General features: G+C 43.9%; 1 protein-coding gene across 3 annotated transcripts in view; it reads right to left on the bottom strand.

Moving 5' to 3' along the window:
* LOC109900394 (kelch-like protein 29) overlaps positions 1-25,000 on the bottom strand; it is a 289,438-nt gene that overhangs the window by 184,800 nt on the left and 79,638 nt on the right. For all 3 annotated transcript variants that reach the window (XR_004211945.1, XM_031837522.1, XM_031837523.1), the window contains exon 3: positions 1-47. This exon is cut by the window's left edge and continues 271 nt beyond it. Coding sequence is in view for 2 of the 3 variants with exons in the window: in XM_031837522.1 (XP_031693382.1) it covers positions 1-5 (5 nt within the window). In the remaining variant the exon portion in view is untranslated. The remainder of the gene's footprint in view (positions 48-25,000) is intronic.

Below are 25,000 nucleotides of genomic sequence, written 5' to 3'. Positions count from 1 at the left end.
GACATCACTTCCTCTTCCTTTCAGAGGAGACGATGACGGGGGCACGCCTGGAGAAGAGGGGGGGGGGGGGGGGATTGTTATGATTAATATTATTATTTATTCAAGTAATAATGCAGCAATTTCAGCGGATCAGTCTTACCAATTTTCTGGCCTGATGTTGTACAGCTATAAATCTGAGTCACAATGCCGCACCATTTCAGAGAGTCGTGTCGCGTACGTGTGAACGCTTTTGCAGTAACATCTGTTCCCAGTCAACTGACTGACAGGAAAAACACACCGCATCTCATAACATACACGCCTGTTTAAAACGCACTGCAGCTCGTTAGCAGAATCTAACAGCCGTTCTCCCAGGTCTTAACAACACGATAACATACAGAACAGAAATGAGCATCACCATAACAGGATCTATAAAAAAACTGGGGAAAAAACACACTTTTAATGGACTAATTGGGTTTGGTTAAATAAAAAGTCAAACAATACAGCCAGACAATACATTATTATTTTCATATTGTCTTGAGGATAGCTATGGCTATAGCCTGACATGCAGTGGTGTAAAGTACTTTAAAGTACCACTTACGTAAGTAGTTGTTTGGGGTATCTGTACTTTACTCTTTATATTTTTGACTTTTTCTCCACTACATTCTGAAAAACAAATGAACTTTTTCCCTGACACCCAAAAGTACTCGTTACATTACGAATGCTTAGCAGGGCAGCAATATTGTCCAATTCACGCACTTATCAAGAGAACATCTCTGGTCATTCGTACAGCTTCTGATCTGGCGGACTTACTAAGCATAAATGCTTCGTTTTTAAATGATAGTAAAACTGTTGAAGTGTGGCTATCCTTAAATTACAAAAAACTAGAAAAGTGTGCAGTGTTAGAGTGAATGTGAAATGATATATACTTTTACTTTATATTCTTAAGATTTTAGCTATTACATTTAGTTTTATACTTACACTTACTTTAGGATGTTCACTTGAGTCCTTTTCTATTAAAGGTATCTTAACTTCCTAGTTAAATAAAGGATAAACAAAAATAAATAAATAGCAGTTTGACAATTGGGTACTTTTTCCACCACTGAGGTCATCACTGAATTGTCTTGTGTCTTAATAACCACACTACTACTTATTTACAGTTGACGTCGGAAGTTTACATACACTTTAGCCAAACACATTTAAACTCAGTTTTTCACAATTCCTGACATTTAATCCTAGTAAAAATTCCCTATCCACCACTCAGTTAGGATCACAACTTTATTTTAAGAATGTGCAATGTCAGAATAATAGTAGGAAGAATGATTTATTTCAGCTGTTATTTCCTTCATCACATTCCCAGTGGGTCAGAAGTTTACATACACTCAAATAGTATTTGGTAGCATTGCCTTTAAATGGTTTAACTTGGGTCAAATGCTTCAGGTAGCCTTCCACAAGCTTCCCACAATAAGTTGGTTGAATTTTGGCCCATTCCTCCTGACAGAGCTGGTGTAACCGAGTCAGGTTTGTTGGCCTCCTTGCTCACACATGCTTTTTCAGTTCTGCCCACAACTTTTGTCTCATCGCTACAACTCCCATACGGGCTCGGGAGAGACGAAGGTCGAGAGCCATGCATCCTCCGAAACACAGCCCAACCAAGCCATACTGCTTCTTAACACAGCGCACATCCAACCCGGAAGCCAGCCGCACCATTGTGTCGGAGGAAACACTGTACACCTAGCGACCTGGTCAGCATGCACTGCGCCCGGCCCGCTACAGGAGTCGCTAGTGCGCGATGAGACAAGAATATCCCTACCGGCCAACCCTCCCTAACCCGGACGACGCTAGGCCAATTGTGCGTCGCCCCATGGACATCCCGGTCGCGGCCGGCTGCGACAGAGCCTGGGCTTGAACCCAGGCTCAGCTAGCCTTGCGATGCAGTGCCTTAGACCACTGTGACACCCAGGACACCCATATATACACAATTTTCCATCCTCATGATGCCATCTATTTTGTGAAGTACACCAGTCCCTCCTACAGCAAAGCACCCCCAGAACATGATGCTACCGCCCCCGTGCTTCACGGTTGGGATGGTGTTCTTCGGCTTGCAAGTCTCCCCCTTTTTCCTCCAAACATAACGATGGTCATTATTGCCAAACAGTTATATTTTTGTTTCATCAAACCAGAGGACATTTCTCAAAAAAGTACGATCTTTGTCCCCATGTGTAGTTGCAAACCGTAGTCTGGCTTTTTTATGGGGGTTATGGAGATGTGGCTTCTTCCTTGCTGAGCGGCCTTTCAGGTTATGTCGATATAGGACTTGTTTTTACTGTGGATACAGATACTTTGTACAGGTTTCCTCCAGCATCTTCACAAGGTCCTTTGCTGTTCTGGGATTGATTTGCAATTTTCGCAACGAAGTACGTTTATCTCAAGGAGACAGAATGCATCTCCTTCCTGAGCGGTATGATGGCTGTGTGGTCCCATGGTGTTTATACTTGCGTACTATTGTTTGTACAGATGAACATGGTACCTTCAGGCATTTGGAAATTGCTCCTAAGGATGAACCAGACTTGTGGAGGTCCACAATTGTTTTCTGAGGTCTTGGCTGATTTCTTTTGATTTTCACATGATGTCAAGCAAAGAGGCATTGAGTTTGAAGGTAGGCATTAAAATACATCCACAGGTACATGTCCAATTGACTCAAATGATGTCAATTAGCCTATCAGAAGCTTCTAAATCCATTACATAATTTTCTGGAATTTTCCAAGCTGTTTAAAGGCACAGTCAACTTAGTGTATGTAAACTTCTGACCCACTGGAATTGTGATACAGATTATTGCACTTATAATTCACTGTATGTAAATAATTGTTGGGAAAATGACTTGTGTCATTCACAAAGTAGATGTCCTAACCGATTAGCCAAAACTATTGTTTGTTAAAAAATAAACTTGTGGAGTGGTTGAAAAACAAGTTTTAAATGACTCCTTCCTAAGTGTATGTAAACTTCGACTTCAACTGTACCAATCTATGTAACTACTGTAATAGCGAGCTAACTCAATAGTATACCAATGAATTACATGACTAGTTTCCTTCCTTTTAGAACGACTGATTGAAAGGGCAGGGCTGCTGTAGGCTGGAATGACATTGGTGAGGTTAGTAAAACACTATTCTGTACCATAAACTGCTATGTCACTTCATATGAGATCATAAATCAAAAGGGTATCTGGCTTGTGTAGTAAAAGGCGTCACTGAGGGGTGTATTGGACTCCTCACCAAAGGAATGATGTGCCTTTTTGGACCTTGATAAGAACAGTTAAATATATACATATTTTCTCTCTCTCTCAAATGCAGCCACATTGTCATGGAGATTCCACGAGAATCACGGAGAATGATAAGTATTATTTTTTTCTGCACACGGGTCTCTTTCACACCTCTCAGGGAAGAAGGAATGCCTTGAAGTGGGTGTGGTGTAAACAGGGCCAGTGGGGGACCACTGCATTACAAGTCTGCTGTGACCATCCATTTAGCAACAGGGACTTCACTGTCCTCCTCTATGTCCAAACACACAGACACATTCTGTACAAACACAAAGCAGATTGGAGGCAATGGAACTGCAGAAACACTATTTTGTACAGCTCCCCTGCAGTTAGCTCTTTCACAATGTCAACATAAGCATTACATATTATCTCACACACATAAGCAGTTAATCCAACTGCACACTGGTGTGGCAGAGTAATGGTACTTATATCCTCTGTCAGTTCCAAACCGCACCCCATTTGACTAATAGTCAACAGATCCCTATATACACAACATATCTGTATACAACAGGTATATGTAGGATATGTATGAGAAAAGACGTGTGTCAAGTTACCAGGCATTTGGTTAACCAGTGAACCCAGGTTGATAGCAAAAAGCCCCAACCCAAGACTTGAGTGTTGGTTGTCTCTTGGTACTCCAATTAGGTCTCCGCTAAATGTCACTGTGGCATCACACTCGATCTCAACACCGGTAGTGTGTGTGTGTTGTAGCTCTATGACAGCATGACTGGAGCAACAGAGCTGTGTTTGTCACATCTGATGTGGGGAGAAGATAATGAAAGAGACATTGGAGGTTTCTGTCTGCCGTCCTAGGGTGTTGAAAACTACACAGACCTGTGGACCGGAATAGAGGTCGACCGATTAATCGGAATGGCCGATTAACTAGGGACGATTTCAAGTTTTCAAAACAATCAGGTATTTTTGGGCGCCAATTTTTATACCTTTATTTAACTAGGCAAGTCAGTTAAGAACACATTCTTATTTTCAATGACGGCCTAGGAACGGTGGGTTAACTGCCTTGTTCAGGGGCAGAACAACAGATTTTCACCTTGTCAGCTCGGGGGATCCAATCTTGCAACCTTACAGTTAACTAGTCCAACGCAATAACGACCTGCCTCTCTCTCGTTGCACTCCACAAGGAGACTGCCTGTTACGCGAATGCAGTAAGCCAAGGTAAGTTGCTAGCTAGCATTAAACTTATAAAAAACAATCAATCATAATCACTAGCTAACTACACATGGTTGATGATATTACTAGATATTATCTAGCGTGTCCTGCGTTGCATATAATCTGACTGAGCATACAAGTATCTAAGTATCTGAATGAGCGGTGGTAGGCAGAAGCAGGTGCGTAAACATTCATTCAAACAGCACTTTCGTGCGTTTTGCCAGCAGCTCTTCGTTGTGCGTCAAGCATTGCGCTGTTTATGACTTCAAGCCTATCAACTCCCGAGATGAGGCTGGTGTAACCGAAGTGAAATGGCTAGGTAGTTAGCGTGCGCTAATAGCTTTTCAAACGTCACTCGCGCTGAGCCTTCTAGTAGTTGTTCCCGTTGCTCTGCATGGGTAACGATGCTTCGAGGGTGGCTGTTGTCGTTGTGTTCCTGGTTCGAGCCCAGGGAGGAGCGAGGAGAGGGACGGGAGCTATGCTGTTACACTGGCAATACTAGTGAGTGGCAATACTAAGACATCCAATAGTCAAAGGTTAATGAAATTCAAATGGTATAGAGGGAAATAGTCCTATAATTCCTATAATAACTACAACCTAAAACTTTTTACCTGGGAATATTGAAGACTCATGTTAAAAGGAACCACCAGCTTTCATATGTTCTCATGTTCTGAGCAAGGAACTGAAACGTTGGCTTTCTTACATGGCACATATTGCACTTTTACTTTCTTCTCCAACCCTTTGTTTTTGTATTATTTAAACCAAATTAAACATGTTTCATTATTTATTTGAGGCTAAATTGATTTTATTGATGTATTATATTAAGTTAAAATAAGTGTTCATTCAGTATTGTTGTAATTGTCATTATTACAAATAAATAAATACAAATTGTCCGATTAATCGGTATCGGCTTTTATGGTCCTCCAATAAATCGGTATCGGCGTTGAAAAATCATAAAATCGGTCGACCTCTAGACCAGAACAAACTAGTAACACACACACACACACCTTAACTCTTACTAAGCAATGATAATTGCTTAAACACTTCCTTGGTAAGTCTAGCTAAATAAAAGCTTTATATTTAAATAAAAGTCATTTTTATTACAAAATGACTGCCTTGAGAGTGTCTTAGGTTTTCAACCAAGGATGCAAGCCAATGCTATTCCATTCCCCTGGGTGTCCAAATCATTAAGGACTTCAAATGGTCCACTCACACGCGTAGTTGTGAAGGAGGCTCAACAGCACCACTTCTGCCTCTGGAAGTTGAAAAGGTTTGGCATGGCCCCTCAAATCCTCCAAAAGTTCTACAGCTGCACCATTGAGAGCATATTTGACTGACTGCATCACTGCTTGGTATGACAACAGCACCGCTCTTGACTGCATGGCACTACAGAGGAAATCCCAGTACATCACTGGGGCAGAGCTCCCTGCCATCGAGGACCTCTATACCAGGCGGTGTCAGAGGAAGGCCCAAGTACATCACTGGGGCAGAGCTCCCTGCCATCGAGGACCTCTATACCAGGCGGTGTCAGAGGAAGGCCCAGTACATCACTGGGGCAGAGCTCCCTGCCATCGAGGACCTCTATATCAGGCTGTGTGAAAGAAAGAACCGGGAAAATCGCTAAAGACAACCACCCAAGCCATTGACTGTTCTATCTGCTTCCCCATGGCAAGCGGCACTGGAGCAACAAATCTGACACCAACAGGCTCCTATCCCCAAGCCATAACACTGCTAAATAGCTAACAAATTGACTACATGGACTATCTGCATTGATCCTTCTATTTCATCTAGCACTGTCTCTATGCACACTCACTTACACTCCAACACACACTTCATTTTCACACACACTTTCCTACAAATCACATACGCTGCTGCTACACAGTAAAAAAAGGGGGTGTAAAAATTACAGTGTTGACTTTTAACCCAGGATAAGTATTTTCAACATTATGAGGAGTCAATGAGCTCTAGTGTCGGAATTAAATCGGAGTGTAAAATGATGCAGTCATTGCAGTGTAAAATCAACTAAATTCAGTGGAATGAAAAAATAAAAGTGTGAGAATGAGTCAAATTAACTCTGAAAATGTGACACTAGCTGTAGAGTAACTTTAACACCATGTAGACTGGGACCAAATGTTATCTGTGAAACAGTGTTGAATTCAACTCTATAGGAGTTTTAAAAAAAGTCACCTTACCCCTTTACATATCTACCCCTACCACTCCAGTATCCATGCAAATTGTAAATATGGTACTGGAACTGACCTTGTATATAGGTTACTTACTTTCGCACGGTCTTATTTCTATTTTTCCAGTGTTTTGGTTGTACTTAAAAAGTGTCTTATAGTCCTACAGATATTTATTACTGCATGCTTGGGAAAGAGCAAGCAAGAAAGGCATTTCACTGTACTTGTACACGTGACCTTTTGGGGGAGGGGGGGTGGTGTCACCCAGGAACTCACTGACTGACTGCAAGTCATGTGGTGACTTCAAACAGAGTCAGGACAAGTAGAAACCAGTCTGTTGGGTGTATCTGACTCCGTCGGTTCGGAAAAGCTATTCTCTCACATTGCTGATGTGACACAATCGTAATTGCACCCGGGTAGCCTGTGTGCATTTGGGAGAGAGAGAGAGGAGAGGGGTGTGTATGTGGAGACAACTGGAGTGAGAGGTGAGTGGCAGGAGTGTGATTAGTTGAAATACAAGTTCTCCCTAAGGTACAGATGTAAGACAGACCACCCTGCCCAACTGCAGAGTCTGTCACTACGAAGCAGAGGAGTGTATGTGTGCGGGCGTGTGTGTGTTTGAGTAGAGTTAGCAAAGCCATATGGGAATTCAGAGCCGTGGATAGACGTGCGGAAAGACGAAGCACAGCAGATGGACATGATGTGGGCGAGACAGAAAGAGAGAGGCATGCGAGTGTGTGATACTGCAGTACTGGGGTGGGATGTTTACAGTCTCAGCACAATGAGCCATCATATAGGCACACACACAGTTGGTATATAGATCCCTCCCCTGAGAAGAGGCTCCATTTCCAATGTGTGGCAGTGTGTTACTGCCATCGACCCACAAAGAGATCAGGCCAGACAGGCAGCAGCAACACAGACCCAGTCACAACAAACCAACTCTCCTCTCCACCCGACTCTCAGTGTAATTACTGTCATTACACTACACTGCATGGGCCTTTCACTATTAGGCAGCAAGCTACTAACTGAAGGATTCAATCAATTGCAGATAGGGGATTTCTGGATAGCCCTTTTTGAAGCGTGTTTGATTTGGACAGCAGTGTCTCTCTCCCGGGTGGAGAGAGTAGATATCGGATTTAGAAATGGTCAGTCTGATATCTTTGAAAAAGACAAGACTTTACTGGAAGTGAGGCCTTCTGAAGGAAATGGTCAAGCGTGCACATACACAAAACGTTCAGAAATAAGACACCGTGGGTAAATGTGCTGACAGTTTCTCCAGAACAACAGAGGTATTCAAACAGATCAAAATAAATGTTCATATTGAAATGAGCCCAGGGCTACACACACACACACACACACACACACCCCCACACACACACCACACACACACCCCCACATACACACACACACACACACACCCCCACACACACACCCCCACACACACACCCCCACACACACACCCCCACACACACACCCCCACACACACACCCCCACACACACACCCACCCCCACCCCCACACACCCACACACACACACCCACACACACACACACACACACACACACACACACACAATTATCAGTCTTAATTTGTCTTCGATGAGCTTGGTTTTGGTTACACACAAAGAAAGATCTACTGATAAAAGATGTTGATTGGATGGCTGATACACACACACACACACACACACACACACACACACACACCCCCACATACACACTCTCTCTTCCAGGTCACACAGGACTGCAGGCTGGTGAGTTATATTTAACGATCCCTCTAAAGGCCAGGTGATGGAAGAAACGTAATTGATGTGCCAGAAGAAAAATACATACAAGACAACACAGCAGAGGGGAGGCTGGCGCTACGGAGTTGAAAAACAGAGATCGATGGCAGTATGGACAGATGGAGGAGAGGAGAGGAAAGAAGAGAAGAGCCTACATCTCCAGTGGCCATTAGCAGAGATGAATGGAGACCTGCCACCGTGATGACCAGCCGCAGTGTTTCCCCTATAAGTCATTTAGCAGCGTCGCCCCGCTGGGAAAAACGATCTCAATCGACATTGAAATGACTCAAACCAAATCTAAACTGTAGAAATATTAATGAACCTAAATGTATAGTCTCTTCACTCTGTCCAGCTTGATAACAGTCATCGAAATGAAGCAGTCAGGGAGCGTCAAAAATACCAAAAGCGATGGATATTTTGAGGGCAAAGGAAATACTGTATTCTGAACAAAAATGTAAAAACACAACATGCAACAATTTCAACGATTGTACTGAGTTACAGGTCATATAAGGAAAATCAGTTAATTTAATTAATTAAGCACTAATCTATTGATTTCACAACTGGGAATACAAATATGCATCTGCTGGTCACAGACACCTTACAAAAAAAGGTTGGGGTGTGGATCAGAAAACCAGTCAGTATCTGATGTGACCACCATTTGCCTGATGCAGCGCGACATCTCCTTTGCATAGAGTTGATTAGGCTGTTGTTTGTGGCCTGTGAAATGTTGTCCCATTCCTCTTCAATGGCTGCTGGGTATTGGTGGGAATTGGAACTGATCCAGAGCATCCCAAACATGCTCAGTTGGTGACGATGCAGGCCATGGAAGAACTGGGCCATTTTCAGCTGCACAGGAATTATGTTTGGATCTTTCCGACATGGGGCCGTGCATTATCATGCTGAAACATGAGGTGATGCAGGTGGCACGACAATGGGCCTCAGGATCTTGTCACGGTATCTCTGTGCATTCATATTGCCGTTGATAAAATGCCATTGTGTTCGTTGTCCGTAGCTTATGCCTGCCCATACCATAACCCCACTGGCACCATGGGGCACTCTGTTCACATCAGCAAACCGCTCGCCCACATGATGCCATACACATGGTCTGCGGTTGTGAAACCGGTTTGACATACTGCCAAATTCTCTAAAACAACATTTGAGGCAGCTTATGGTAGAGAAATTAACATTCAATTCTCTGGCAACAGCTCTGGTGGACATTCCTGCAGTCAGAACGCCAATATCACGCTCCCTAAAAACTTAAGACATCTGTGGCATTGTGTTGTGTCACAAAACTGCACATTTTAGAGTGGCCCTTTATTGTCCCCAGCACAAGGTGCACCTCTGTAATGATCATGCTGCTTTAATCAGCTTCTTGATATGCCAACCTGTCAGGTGGATGGGTCATCTTGGCTAAGGAGAAATCCTCACTAACAGGGATGTAAACAAATTTGTGCACATCATTTGAGAGAAATGTGCTTTTTGTGCGTATGGAACATTTCTGGGATCTTTTAATGTGGTGCATGAAACATTGGGCCAACATGTTGTGTTTGTATTCTTGTTCAGCGTATTATACATTATGTGCGACGCTCCAAAATTAGTTTGACACCCCTGGGGTCGAGCAGGAGAGAGAGAGAGAGAGAGAGAGAGAGAGAGAGACAGAGAGAGACAGAGAGAGAGAGAGAGAGAGAGAGAGAGAGAGAGGAGCAGCAAAACATACTTTTATTTTCATGCATTTTGGAGTAGAATATCCTCTTTTAAGTCACCAGAAGTGACCTTTTCACAGTTCTACAAGAAAAATCTATTCACATATTTTCTATTCACATGAGGGTCTGATATAGACCGTGAAAACCTACTTCCTTGTGCCGACTTCCTGGCTAATCAATGGCCATATCTGAAAAATGGTGAGCAGAAAGATATATTGGTGCCTTGTCTACAGTTTAGAGGTCATCCCATTCATCCCCAGCCCATTGAATGCATCCCAAAATGGCACCCTATTCCCTATGCACTGCACTTCTTTTGACAAGGGCCCATACAATACATAGGGAACAGGGTGCCATTTGGGACAGAGCCCCTATCTGTTCTGTCCTGTTATTTCCATGTTAGGAGGAAAGGAGATATGTGGTGACCCATATGATAGTTAATGCACTATTACAGTGACACAATGATGGCATCATGATGGGATGTGACATTAGTCAATGACACACAGGCGGACAGAGTCATACTGCTAGAGACTTCCTGATCATCTGTGCCGATAAGGAGAGCAAGGAAAGGCCAAATCACTCAGCTCACAATAAAGAGGTGGGTGAAAGAGAGAGAGAGAAATAAAGAGATTATCTGACAGGAAGGAGGGGACAGGTGGAAGAAAGCCCGGAGAGAGAGAGGGAAGGATTGCAGTGGTTAGAAGAGACATTTGGGGATTTAGAGAGGGATGAAGAGGATGAGAACCACGGGCAGGGGATGATTCCCACTCCAGCTGCTGTGTGTTAATTAAAACACAGTTTCAACAGAACAACAAATCAAAATACCAAGACACTAGGATGTGGAGAGGCCCTGTGGACACTAGCTACTGTAGGTTACTTTCTCCTGCCTTCTGTTTTTAGTGAGAGAGAGGAACACATTTCCACAGACAAATCAAAGGGAGTGTGTGAGTGTGTTCTCGCTCTCGCTCTAAACCAACAACATCAAAACAAATGGGGTAGCACATAGCAGAACGCTGTGGTCAGTAGCTTCATAAGCAAAACCAGGCTTCAAGTGTGTGTGTGTGTGTGTGTGTGTGTGTGTGTGTGTGTGTGTGTGTGTGTATGCCTCAGCTTTAACACAAAAACGCAAGGACTAGAAGTGTCCAGTGACTTCATTATCTAAAAAGGTATGCCAAGAGAGACTCATCTGTCACAGTCAAAGCTTTACTGCACAGAGAGAGAAGAGGAAGGAGGGGAGAGATGAGAGAAGGAGAAGAAGAAAGAAAAAAAAGAGTCAAAGAGAGGTTGACAGAGGAGAGAGAGTCAGGGAGGAGAAAGGGAGAAGGTCAAAGGAAGGTATAAGGAGTGGGAGGAGGTAGAGAACGAGAGCAAGAGAGAAAGAGAAAGACAGGAAGCGAGAGAGAGCAAAAGAGGTAGGAAGAGGAATGAGAGATGTAACCCTGAGTGGCCTTTCCAGATAAGTGTTTGCATACTCAGGCGAGTTCCAGTGCCGTCATTACCATGGATATACTCTGTGTGTGTGTGTGTCTGTGTGTTATTACCATAGCGATGCCCCAGGCAGTAAGATGCCCTGACCCATCAACAACAAAGAGCTCCATTTAGCTGTTTTCTGCCTTAGAGATGAAACACTTAGACCTGCTCTGACTAAACAACGTTATTATCGTATGGAGGAGCCTCCTCAAATACCAGGCTTTAGTACTGGAGACCAAAATGCAGTTGCGCACACACACACCTGAGCACAGGGCTCTCCCCCAGGTGGACGTTCCCTAGGCCTTTCACTCTTTGAACACAACTGCTACTCCGCCGGCGCCACACACGGACGCGCTCGCCCTCACGATTAGGGCTGTGACGTCCATGGAATTTTGGATGGCGGTTATTGGTCTGCCAAAAATGAACTCAACCACCGCTCTAGCTGTTCGAATGGACACCCACGCTCTTCTGTCGTCCACTAGACTGCATGCGACGCAGCCAAGAGCGGAAAACGATTCATCCAACGGCGTCCTCGAATCGCCAGGGTTAAGGTTCCAAGCCTGTTCTACTCATTCTATTTCCGTGCACTGCTGCAGCAGGGAGGGAGGAAGGCGCTGCCTAGGCAACCAACGATTTGTTTGCTACAACACCTTGCGTGCAGGAACTGACTGGACCTTGCGAATGACCGGCCGTCCCGTCTTCAGTCAGCTGTTCGTTCTACAAAACAATTCGTTTTTTTTTTTTTTTACGTGTAACCGACGGTTATGGTCTTCATCCATAACCGTCGGTTACACATTTATACATATAATTGTGCCAGCCCTACTGCACGTACACACACACACACACACACACACACACACACACACACACCACGGTCGGCCTCTCTTGCTAGGAAACTGTACAACAGAGGGGCAATTGACATGTAAAAAAGAATTATTATAAAATAAAAAAATGGAGGACAAGAAAGGTAGCGAGATATTGTACTCTGGGCTGTATGAAAGGCTGAGACTGGTAGAATTTGAGCTGTCGTACTTGGAAAAAGCCCTTTGGAAATGCCAGACAGACAGTGTGTGTGTGGGCGAAACCACGTGCGTCAATGCATGCGTGACAGTAAGCGAAACAGAGGGAGCGAGAGGGGAGCACAGTGACAGACAGAGTACATGAGAAAGAGCAAAGAGAGATGGAGAGAAAGGGACAGAAACCATAGGTTTAATCAATATGGTGGAAAATGTGTCTGCTGTAGATCACTTCCCTGGCAATAACACAGCCAGCCACCATCTCCCACTTTAACACTAGAACCGCTGGGCCTCAATGGACCCCCCCCTTTAAGCTAATGAGCAGTCATTCTGACTGCAACATCCTAACAGTTTAATTCATATTTAATATATACTATCGCAACAACAATCATTTGGTCGTGTTTATGAAGGCCTTGGGTAACATTAGAATAAGATTTTAATTTGATTTCAAATAACACACTAGTTTATGTTAATGTCGGCTTTATGTAAAAACACAAAAAAACGCTAAAATTCAAGTGTTCAGTTTTTTTTCGGGGAGTGCCTTTGCTACAACTATGAAACAGAAAGCATGTTTGTTGGAACACGGTAACAGCTCATTTTTAGAATGACAAAATACATTTAAAAAATACCCCAACCAACAAAAGAAAGACGCGCAGACAAATCATGAAAATATCAGTAGTCAAAACATCATTATAAGCACCGTGGCCTTGATGAATACTGAAACACAGCACTAAATGGCATTATAATGAGTGTAAGTGTCGATGTGACAGCAGTCAAAAATAGTACATTTTCAGCTCGTGCTGATATTGTGTGAATCTTGTTAAAGGTGTGTCTTGTTAAAAGTTCATTTGTGGAATTTCTTTCCTTCTTAATGCTTTTGAGCCAATCAGTTGTGGTGTGACAAGGTAGGGGTGGTATACAGAAGAGAGCCCTATTTGGTAAAAGTCAATATTATGGCAAGAACACCTCAAATGTCAATAACTTTGAAAGGTTCTTCAAGTGCAGTCGCAAAACCATCAAGCGCTATGATGAAACGGGCTCTCATGAGGACCGCCCAGGAAAGAAAGACCCAGAGTTAAAACTCTGCTGCAGAGGATAAGTTCATTCGAGTTACCAGTCTCAAAAATTGCAGCCCAAATAAATGCTTCAGAGTTCAAGTAACAGACATCTCAATATCAACTGGGGTGGCAGGTAGCCTAGTGGTAAAAGTGTTGGTCTAGTAACCGAAAGGTTGCAAGATCGAATCCCCGAGATGACAAGGTGAAAATCTGTCATTCTGCCCCTGAACAAGGCAGTTAACCCACTGTTCCTAGGCCGTCATTGAAAATAAGAATTTGTTCTTAACTGACTTGCCTAGTTAAATAAAAGGTAAAAATATTTATATATATTTAAAAACTGTTCAGAGGAGACTGCGTGAATCAGGCCTTCATGGTCAAACTGCTCCAAAGAAACCCCTACTAAAGGACACCAATAATAAGTCTTGCTTGGGCCAAGAAACACAAGCAATGGACATTAGACCGGTGGAAATCAGTCCTTGTTGAGTCCAAAAGATTTATAGGTTCCAACTGCCATGACTTTGTGAGACACAGAGTAGGTGAATGGATGATCTCCACATGCGTGGTTCCCACACTGAAGCATGGAGGAGGAGGTGTGATGGTGCTTTTCTGGTGATACTGTCAGAAATGTATTAAGAATTCAAGGCACACTCAACCAGCATGGCTACCACAGCATTCTGCAGCGATACACCATCCCATCTGGTTTGCGCTTAGTGGGCCTATCATTTGTTTTTTAACAGCACAATGACGCAAAACACATCTTCAGGCTGTGTCAGGGCTATTTGGCCAAGGAGAGTGATGGAGTGTTTCATCAGATGACCTGGCCTCCACAACAACCTGACCTCAACCCAAATGAGATGGTTTGGGATGAGTTGGACTGCAGAGGAAAGGAAAAGCAGTCAACAAGAAGTGCTCAGCATATGTGGGAACTCCTTCAAGACTGTTGGAAAAGCAATCCAGGTGAAGCTGGTTGAGAGAATGCCAAGAGTGTGCAAAGCTGTCATCAATTAAAGAACCTCAAATGTAAAATATATTTTGATATAATTAACACTTTTTTGGGCTACGACATGATGCCATGTTTTATTTCATAGTTTTGATGTCTTCACTAATTATTATACAATGTAGAAAATATTTTTTTACTAAAGAAAAACCCTTGAATGAGTAGGTGTGTCCAAACTTTTGACTGGTACTCTACATAAAATAAAACAAACTAATATCACATTTACATAAGTATTCAGACTCTTTACTGAGTACTTTGTTGAAGAACCTTTGGCAGCAATTACAGCGTTGAGTCTTCTTGGGTATGACGCTACAAGCTTGGCACACCTGTATTTGAGGAGTTTCTCCCATTCTTCTCCGCAGATCCTCTCAAGCTCTGTCAGGTTGGATGGGGAGCATTGCTGCACAACTATTTTCAGGTCTCTCCAGAGATCGGGTACAAGTCCGGGCACTGGCTGGGCCACTCAAGGCCATTCAGAGACTTGTCCCGAAGCCACTCCTGCATTGTCTTGGCTGTGAGGTTAGGGTCGTTGTCATATTGGATGGTGAATTTTGATGGTGCATTTTACTGGGGAGTGGCTTCCGTCTGGCCACTCTACCGTCGAGTGCTGCAGACATGGGAGAACCTTCCAGAAGGACAACCATCTCCACAGAGGAACTATGGAGCTCTGTCAGAGTGACCATCAGATTCTTGGGCCCCTTCCTGACCAAGTCCATTTTCTCCCGATTGCTCCGTTTGGCCCGGACAGCCAGCTCTAGGAAGAGTCTACAGTATGTGATTCCAAACTTCTTCCATTTATGAATGATGGAGGCCACTGTGTTCTTTGGGACCTTCAATGCTGCAGACAGTTTTTGGTACCCTTCCCCAGATCTGTGCCTCGACACAATGCTGTCTCTCAGCTATACGGACAATACTTTCGGCTTGGCAGTGTCAACTGTGGGACCTTATATAAACAGGTGTGTGCCTTTCAAAATCATGTCCAATCCATTGAATTTACCACAGGTGGACTCCAATCAAGTTGTAGAAACATCTCAAGGATGATCAATGGAAACAGGATGCACCTGAGCTCAATTTCAAGTCTCATAGCAAAGGGTCTGAAGACTTACGTAAATAAGGTATTTCTGTTTTTGGTTTGTCATTATGGGGAATTGTGTGTAGATTGATGAAAAAATTATATTTCATCAATTTTAGAATAAGGCTGTAACGTAACAAAATGTGGAAAAAGTCAAGGGGTCTGAATACTTCCCGAATGCACTGTATATACAAAAGTATGTGGACACCCCTTCAAATTTGTGGATTCAGCTATTTCATCCACACTCGTTGCACACAGGTTTATAACATCGAGCACAAGGCCATGCAATTACCATAGACAAATATTGGCAATAGAATGGCTTTACTGACGAGTTCAGTGACATTCAACGTGGCACCATCATAGGATGCCACCTTTCCAACAAGTCAGTTTGTCAAATTTCTGCCCTCGTGAAGTGGAAAGTCTAGGAGCAACAACAACTCTGCCATGAAGTGGTAGGCCACACAAGCTCACAGAATGGGCCTGCAGAGTGCTGAAGCACGTAAAAATCCTATGTCCTCGGTTGCAACACTACGGAGTTCCAAACTGTCACTGGAAGCAACGTTAGCACAAGAACTGTTCGTCTGGAGCTTCATGAAATGGGTTACCATGGCCGAGCAGCCGCACACAAGCCTAAGATCACCATGCGCAATGCCAAGCGTCGGCTGGATTGGTGTAGAGCTCACTGCCATTGGACTCTGAAGCAGTGGAAACACGTTCTCTGGAGTGCTTCACTATGTGGCAGTCCAATGGAAGAATCTGGGTTTGGCAGATGCCAGGAGAACGCTACCTGCCCCAATGCATAGTGTCAACTGTAAAGTTTGGTGGAGGAGGAATAATGGTCTGGGGCTGTTTTTCATGGTTCGGGCTAGGCCCCTTAGTTCCAGGTAAGGGAAACCTTAACGGTACAGCACACAATGACATTCTAGACGATTCTGTACTTCCAACCTTGTGGCAACCGTTTCAACATGACAATGCCCCCGTGCTCAAAGCGAGGTCCATACAGACATTTTGTTGAGATCAGTGTGAAAGAACTTGAATTGACCTGCACAGAGCTATGACCTCAACCCCATCGAACACCTTTCGGATTAATTATAATGCCGACTGCGAGCCAGGCCTAACCACCCAACATCAGTGCTCGAGCTCTTGTGGCTGAATGAAAGCAAGTCCAACATCTCGTGGAAAGCCTTCCCAGAAAAGTGGAGGCTGTTACAGGAGCGAAGTGTGGACCAACTCCATATTAATGCCCATGATTTTGGAATGGGATGTTTGACAAGCAGGTGTCCACATACTTTTGGTCGTGTAGTGTACCTTTGGTTGTAGTGCATAATAGTCTCTCGTTGTCTTTTTATTGTTTTCCCATCGTCTTGTCATTCTTCAGCACCGTTGTGGAGTAAAAAAAGGCAGTGCAGGTGCCTTATTTTGCTCGGAGGGAGGCAGCTCACTTTGTTCATGGTGCCTGCCAGACTTGTTTTCTTTGCATGCAACTTGTTCACCAAATGACAGTGAAGTGAAGAAATTGTCCATGGTGACATGTCTCCCCTTGTAAGGGGAATGTAAGGTTCCACAATCCTCATCACCACATTCCCCCGACACTTGTTTACCTGCTTCCCAATGTGGATTTTTTTCCCCAGATATTGAAAGCCATTCAGCATGTACAATTACGCACGCTCTCACAGTGTAGCCTTCTCCAAGTAGGCCAGAGGAGACTACTCACTGCTTTGATTCAGTGAGCTGATATAGGTATCATACCATTTTAAGATTATGCCTTTAATTAGAATGGATCGATATAATAGAATGGTCCACCCTGTTCTTCATTAACAATTGGTAACTACGTAATTATACATCATCCGCTCCCCATCATACTTTACTTCATGTATTTCATCTGTTATGTGTGTGAAATTAGTTTCGGTATAGTTTAGGCTAAATTTAGAGGCCATTGTCAGGGTGGTTATCAGCTGGGCACTGCATTTTCAACTGTTGGAAGAAGGAACAGAGGAGGCCCTACTGTTGGAAGAAGGAGCAGAGGAGGCCCTACTGTTGGAAGAAGGAGGCCCTACTGTTGGGAGAAGGATGGGCAATAATGGGGGAAAACAGTTCCCAAAAAATGACTTGCTCTTCTAAAACTGCTTATAACTCCAGTTCTGTTTGTGAAACTAAGAGCATAACACCAGCAGTGTGCTATATAGACGTATTTATTCAGAAAAAGTCAAGGACTAGGGGGGCATGACTTTAAAAAAAATGGCAGAGCAAAAATAAAGAAATAAAGAGCCATTTAAATGACTGCTTTAGTGGTTAAAGAGTGTTAATACACTAGCCGGAGTGACAAAGGGACATACAGTGGTTTGCGAAAGTATTTGCCCCCCTTGGCATTGTTCCTATTTTGTTGCCGTACAACCTGGAATTAAAAAAGTGATTTTTTGAGGGTTTGTATCATTCGATTTATACAACATACCACTTTGAAGATGCAAAATATATATTTTTTGTGTAACCAGAACAGAAAACTTGAGCGTGCATAACTATTCCCCCCCCCCCCCCCCCCCCCCCACCCCCAGATACCACAGATTCTCAATTGGATTGAGGTCTGGGCTTTGACTAGGCCATTCCAAGACATTTAAATGTTTTCCCTTAAACCACTTGAGTGTTGCTTTAGCAGTATGCTAAGGGTCCTTGTCCTACTGGAAGGTGAACCTCCGTCCCAGTCTCAAATCTTTTGAAGAAAAATAGGTTTCACTCAGGAATTTCCCTGTATTTAGCGCCATCCATCATTCCTTCAATTCTGACCAGTTTCCCAGTCCCTGCCAATGAAAAACATACCCACAGCATGATCCTGCCACCACCATGCTCCACTGTGGGAATGGTGTTCTCGGGTGATGAGGTGTTGAGTTTGCACCGTTTTCCTTGATGGCCAAAAAGCTCAATTTTAGTCTCATCTAACCAGAGTACCTTCTTCGATATATTTGGAGTGTCTCCCACATGCCCTTTGGCAAACACATGTTTTTGATTATTTTTTTCTTTAAGCAATGGCTTTTTTCTGGCCACTCTTCCATAAAGCCCAGCTCTGTGGAGTGTATGGCTTAAAGTGGTACTATGGACAGATACTCCAATCTCCGCTGTGGATCTTTGCAGCTCCTTCAGGGTTATCTTTGGTCTCTTTGTTGCCTCTCTGATTAATGCCCTCCTTGCCTGGTCTGTGCGTTTTGGTGGGCGGCCCTCTCTTGGCAGGTTTGTTGTGGTGCCGTATTCTTTCCATTTTTTAATAATGTATTTAATGGTGCTCCGTGGGATGTTCAAAGTTTCAGATTTTTTTTTATAACCCAACCCTGATCTGTACTTCTCCACAACTTTTTCCCTGACCTGTTTGGAGAGCCCCTTGGTCGTCATGGTGCCGCTTGCTTGGTGGTCACCCTTGCTTAGTGGTGTTGCAGACTCTGGGGCCTTTCAGAACAGGTGACTAAATAGTGAGATCATGTGACAGATCATGTGACACTTAAGAGTGCACACAGGTGGACTTTATTTAACAAATGGTGTGACTTCTGAAGGTAAATCGGTTGCACCAGATCTTATTTAGGGACTTCATAGCAAAGAGGGTGAATACCTACGCAAGCAACACTTCTCCGTTTGGTTTTTTGTTTTTTAAACAAGTTTTTTTCTTTTTCATTTCACTTCACCAATTTGGACTTTTCTGTGTATATCCATTACATGAAATCCAAATAAAAGTACATTTAAATTACACCATGTAATGCAACTAAATAGGAAAAATGCCAAGGGGGCTGAATACTTTTGCATGGCACTGTATAGACAGAGAGGGAGAAACAGACAGATGTTGAAAGTGAAAGAGTAGTGGCAGATGGATAGAGTGGAGGGAGTCACACACAGCACATTAAGACAAGCAGTACAGGTGAGTACCGGTATATGTGTGTGTGTGTGTGTGTGTGTGTGTGTGTGTGTGTGTGTGTGTGGTGATGTATAGGCCTGGACAGCGGTCTGCTCTCCTGTAGGAAGAGGGGAATCCTAATTCAAAAGTGGTAGAGTATGGGTCCACACACATAACCTTGCCAGGCCTCTTTCTCCCGGTTCCTATCAATGCGTCTACTCTCATGTTCACTCAATGTATCAAAACCTGCCTCCGCTGCCCTCCTCACAACAGAGATTGGCTATAATATAAGAGGGGACAGAAAGCTCATTCCAGGGTAAAAACTATGGCTCTGTGTCTGTCCTCTCCAGTCACCCGAGTGATATAGGGGATGTTGAAGGAGAGGGAGGTGTGGATCAGTCATGGTGCCTGAAGATAGGAGGATAGGGAAGAGGAGAGCTATTACCCTGACCTGGCTGGAGGTCACCTCAGGTAATCACCATGTCTGGCGGTTGACCTGACCAAGTCCTGAAGGTTGAAACATTGTTTATTAGAACAAACGTTCTGAAGGTGTATGTCAACTGTGTCGGCCACTTTAAAAATCAGAGGATGGGCTCATTGTAACGTTTGGAATGGAATGAATGGAACTGAATCAAACACATGGAGTTCCATACCGATCCATTTATTCCATTTTGGGCATTATTATGAGCCATCCTCCCCTTACCAGACTCCTCTGATGAATAATATAGGTTTCATCACGTTTTATAACAACTGTCACTATTGACACAGGCCTGATGAGCCATTCACAAAAAGGCAGAGAGAGAGCCGTCATGTACTATATAACCTTGTGGTAACCGGTTCTAAGTCTGTGGTGGGAGTGAGACCTCTTCTGTACACTGTACAGCAGGTACCAGACCTGGGATCAAATACAATGTGAAATCTTTCAAACACTTTTAAGTGTTTGCTTTAGCCTGCCTGATAGGCCAAGTGGGTGGGGCTTATACTTTCGGGATCTTTCTAGTGGTTTCACTGCAACAGGCATGTTCAATCAAGCACTGATAAGAGTATTTGAATTTTTTTCCAATAGCATTTGAGACCAGGTCGAGTATGTAGCATACACAGTTGAAGTTGGAAGTTTACATACACCTAGGTTGGAGTCATTAAAACAGTTTTCAACCACTCCACAAATTTCTTGTTAACAAACTATAGTTTCGGCAAGTCGGTTAGGACATCTACTTTCTGCATGACACAAGTAATTCTTCCAACAATTGTTTACAGACAGATTATTTCACTTATATTATATTTCACTGTATCACAATTCCAGTGGATCAGAAGTTTACATACACTAAGTTGACTGTGCTTTTAAACAGCTTGGAAAATTCTAGAAAATTATGTCATGGCTTTAGAAGCTTCTGATAGGCTAATTGACATCATTTGAGTCAATTGGAGGTGTACCTGTGGCTGTATTTCAACGCCTACCTTCAAACTCAGTGCCTCTTTGCTTGACATCGTGGGAAATATGTCTAGACTCCACAAGTCTGGTTCAACCTTGGGAGCAATTTCTAAACGCCTGAAGGTACCACGTTCATCTGTACAAACAATAGTACGCAAGTATAAACACCATGGGACCACACAGCCTTTATACCGCTCAGGAAGGAAACGCTTTCTGTTTCCTAGAGATGAACGTACTTTGGTGCAAAAAGTGCAAATTAATCCCAGAACAACAGCAAAGGACCTTGTGAAGATGCTGGAAGAAACAGGTACAAAAGTAACTATATCCACAGTAAAAACAAGTCCTATATCGATATACCCTGAAAGGCCGCCCAGCAAGGAAGAAGCCACTGCTCCAAAAATGCCATAAAAAAAACAGACTACGTTTTGCAACTGCACAGGGGGACAAAAAATATTTTACTTTTTGGGAGAAATGTCCTCTGGTCTGATGAAACAAAAGTAGAACTGTTTAGACATAATGACAATCGTTATTTTTGGAGGAAAAAAGGGGTATGCTTGCAAGCTGAAGAACACCATCCCAACCGTGAAGCACAGGGGTGGCAGCATCATGTTGTGGGGGTGCTTTGCTGCAGGAGGGACTGGTGCACTTCATAAAATATATGGCATCATGAGGATGGAACATTATGTGAATATATTGAAGCAACATCAAGACATCAGTCAGGAAGCCCTGACCTCAATCCCATAGAAAATGTGTGGGCAGAACTGAAAAAGCATGTGCGAGCAAGGAGGCCAACAAACATGTCTCAGTTACACCAGTTCTGTCAGGAGGAATGGGCCAAAATTCAGCCAACTTATTGTGGGAAGCTTGTGGAAGGCTACCCGAAACATTTGACCCAAGTTAAACAATTTAAAAAGGCAAATGTCTACCAAATACTAATTGAGTGTATGTAAACTTCTGACCCACTGGGAATGGGATGAAAGAAATAAAAGCTGAAATAAATCACTCTACTATTATTCTGACATTTCACATTCTTAAAATAAATTGGTGACCTAAAACAGGATTACGTGTCAGGAATTGTGAAAAACGGAGTTTAAATGTACTTGGCTAAGGTGTATGTAAACTTCCGCCTTCAACTGTAGGTTGTGTTTGTCTGATGTTTTCGATTCACTAATAGTCACGGCAGGGATTTGACAAGGCGCTCGTTAATTGAATGACAGATAGCTTTAATGTCTTCTCTGTTCTTTTTGATCCATTGAAAGCCTCTCAACCTTCGACTCGCTCTCTCACACACACACACACACACACACACACCTCGATTGGGATCACTACTCTATTAGTCTTGATTGCTCAACCACAGAACATCCCCACACACGCGCACACACACACACACACACACACACACACACACACACACACACACACACACACGTGATCTCTCCTCCACTGTAACCAACCGCTAAACCATGACCGTTGGCATGGCTCTTCTGAGAACGCCATTCATCTCCATGTTGACGTGTTTGTAATGTTGAGCATTTCTCCTCGGGGATCAATCAAGTATGATTAAATTCTATAACAAAAGGTTTCATCACAGAGGGATTTCATCTGACACAGTCGGAGTCTAAACAGGCTTTGTAAAGCCACCAGCGTCTCATCTCTACTGTGTAAAAGGCCTAATGTGTGAACTGGGCATTTACATATTACACATTAACAATGTCACCTAGTGATATGCGCCTTCTCCACAGAGCCACAACCATGCGCTTAAATCAAATGGACACACGGTGGGGGCTTTGTAACCAGTTGAAATAATGAATGTCTCCATGGTCCTGCTACACGTGGTTCATAAATAAAAGAAGGCGAGGGTTGGTCTGCTATTAAATATTCCGCTGGACAGAATATAGAATCCATGCTAATGGAACAGAAATAGACAGGTGGGAGGCTACTATGACCTTCTGACCTGTGTGTCTGTGTGTGTGTGTGTGTGAGTGTGTGTGTGTGCCTGCGTGTGTGTGTGTGTGTGTGTGTGTGTGTGTGTGTGTGCGTGCCACTGACAGAGATAGCTGTAACATACAGGTATAATATTCCCCCCACTCAGCAGAGCTGGTGTAAAAAGCTGTGAAATGGAGAATTTGATAGGGTTTATGGGTCAGAGATCTATTCACCGAGAGCGACAGAAGGTCAGGCTGCCGGGAAATGGACTGATTTGTAAATTAGAGAAATGTTTTTGCGTCGGTGTGTTACGAATAAGCAAGCACACCAGCATTCAGTGTCTCCGAGTTATTGCAATGTTATGGACAGTATCTGTATGTATGAGCTGAACAACATAATGTAAAAATGCAATACAAATGTGGATCGCAAAACAGGGCGAACATAACAGTATCAAGTGGACTGCATGTGGGAGGCATCAGTAGTTTCAGTTTAGTATGGCATGTAAGTTTGGGGCCTGGAGAGAGGATGGAGGGAGAAAGGTGGAGAGAGAGAGAGAGCGCGAGAGCGAGAGAGAGCGAGAGAGAGCGAGAGAGAGCGAGAGAGAGCGCGAGAGCGAGAGAGAGCGAGAGAGAGCAAGAGAGAGCGAGAGAGAGCGAGAGCGCGAGAGAGCGAGAGAGAGCGAGAGAGAGCGCGCGAGAGAGAGCGCGAGAGAGCGAGAGCGCGAGAGAGCGAGAGAGAGCGAGAGAGCGAGAGAGAGCGAGAGCGCGAGAGAGCGAGAGAGAGCGAGAGCGCGAGAGCGAGAGAGCGCGAGAGCGCGAGAGAGCGCGAGAGAGCGAGAGAGAGCGAGAGACAGAGAGAGCGAGAGACAGAGAGAGCGAGAGACAGAGAGAGCGAGAGACAGAGAGAGCGAGAGACAGAGAGAGCGAGAGACAGAGAGAGCGAGAGACAGAGAGAGCGAGAGACAGAGAGCGAGAGACAGAGAGCGAGAGACAGAGAGCGAGAGACAGAGAGCGAGAGCGAGAGAGCGAGAGAGAGAGCGACAGATAGAGTGTTGGAGAGAGGTGGAGAGAGAGGAGAGAAAGGGGGAGACAAAGCAGGGGGAGAGGTAGAAAGAAAGGTGGAAAGAGAGAGCGATGGATAGAGGGTTGAGAGACAGGTGGAGGGAGAGAAAGGTGGAAAGAGAGAGCGATGGATAGAGGGTTGAGAGAAAGGTGGAGAGAGAGAGCGATGGATAGAGGGTTGAGAGAAAGGTGGAAAGAGAGAGCGATGGATAGAGGGTTGAGAGAAAGGTGGAGAGAGAGAGCGATGGATAGAGGGTTGAGAGAAAGGTGGAGAGAGAGAGCGATGGATAGAGTGCCAGGAGAGGAAAGTGCTGTGCGAGGGGCATGATAGCAAGAGGATAAATTACCAGAGTGTAAAAACGGAGCCAGACGGTTAAACACAAAGTCCCCTCCAGAGAACCACAGCTTTTACACGTTTCACAAGATATTACTCTCTCCACAGGACGGAACAGTTTGTCAAAGGGTCCCACAATGCACCTCAACTAGGCCAGGGCACTGTCTGTGGAACCTATTTGCCTAATTGCCCATTAAAGTTCAGTATGTATGGCAGTAGGGGAATAGGTTTGTCCTGGACATTTTTGTTCTGCAAATACTGTGTGTAGTTAACCTTGTATGGCGACAATGTAATAAAAGCATAGAAATGTAGAAGTAGTGAGCAGTGACAGGCCATAAAACCTCTTCAAACTCTGGAGTGCTGTAATTGATAAAGCTTTGTCAACTATTTCTCTGACAACACATAGGATACTCATAAACATAAGATAGCCTGCTCAAACATTTGAGTGTGATTATCTGAACTAAAACATTCTCCTACTGTATACACGAGCCCCCTGTCTGTTTTAGCTGTTCCTATAGCCCCATTCTGCTTTGCCAAGCTACGCCTGCTCCAGAGCTAAAGAACACAACAATGAGTTAAGGGTTGTCATTCATGCTTCCCCCCAGGGCCATGTCACTTTGATAAGGTTGCATACCTTCAGGC

This window comes from Oncorhynchus kisutch, linkage group LG12 (assembly GCF_002021735.2).
Source record: "Oncorhynchus kisutch isolate 150728-3 linkage group LG12, Okis_V2, whole genome shotgun sequence".
Lineage (NCBI taxonomy): Eukaryota > Metazoa > Chordata > Actinopteri > Salmoniformes > Salmonidae > Oncorhynchus > Oncorhynchus kisutch.
This window is presented reverse-complemented; position numbering and strand designations above follow the sequence as displayed.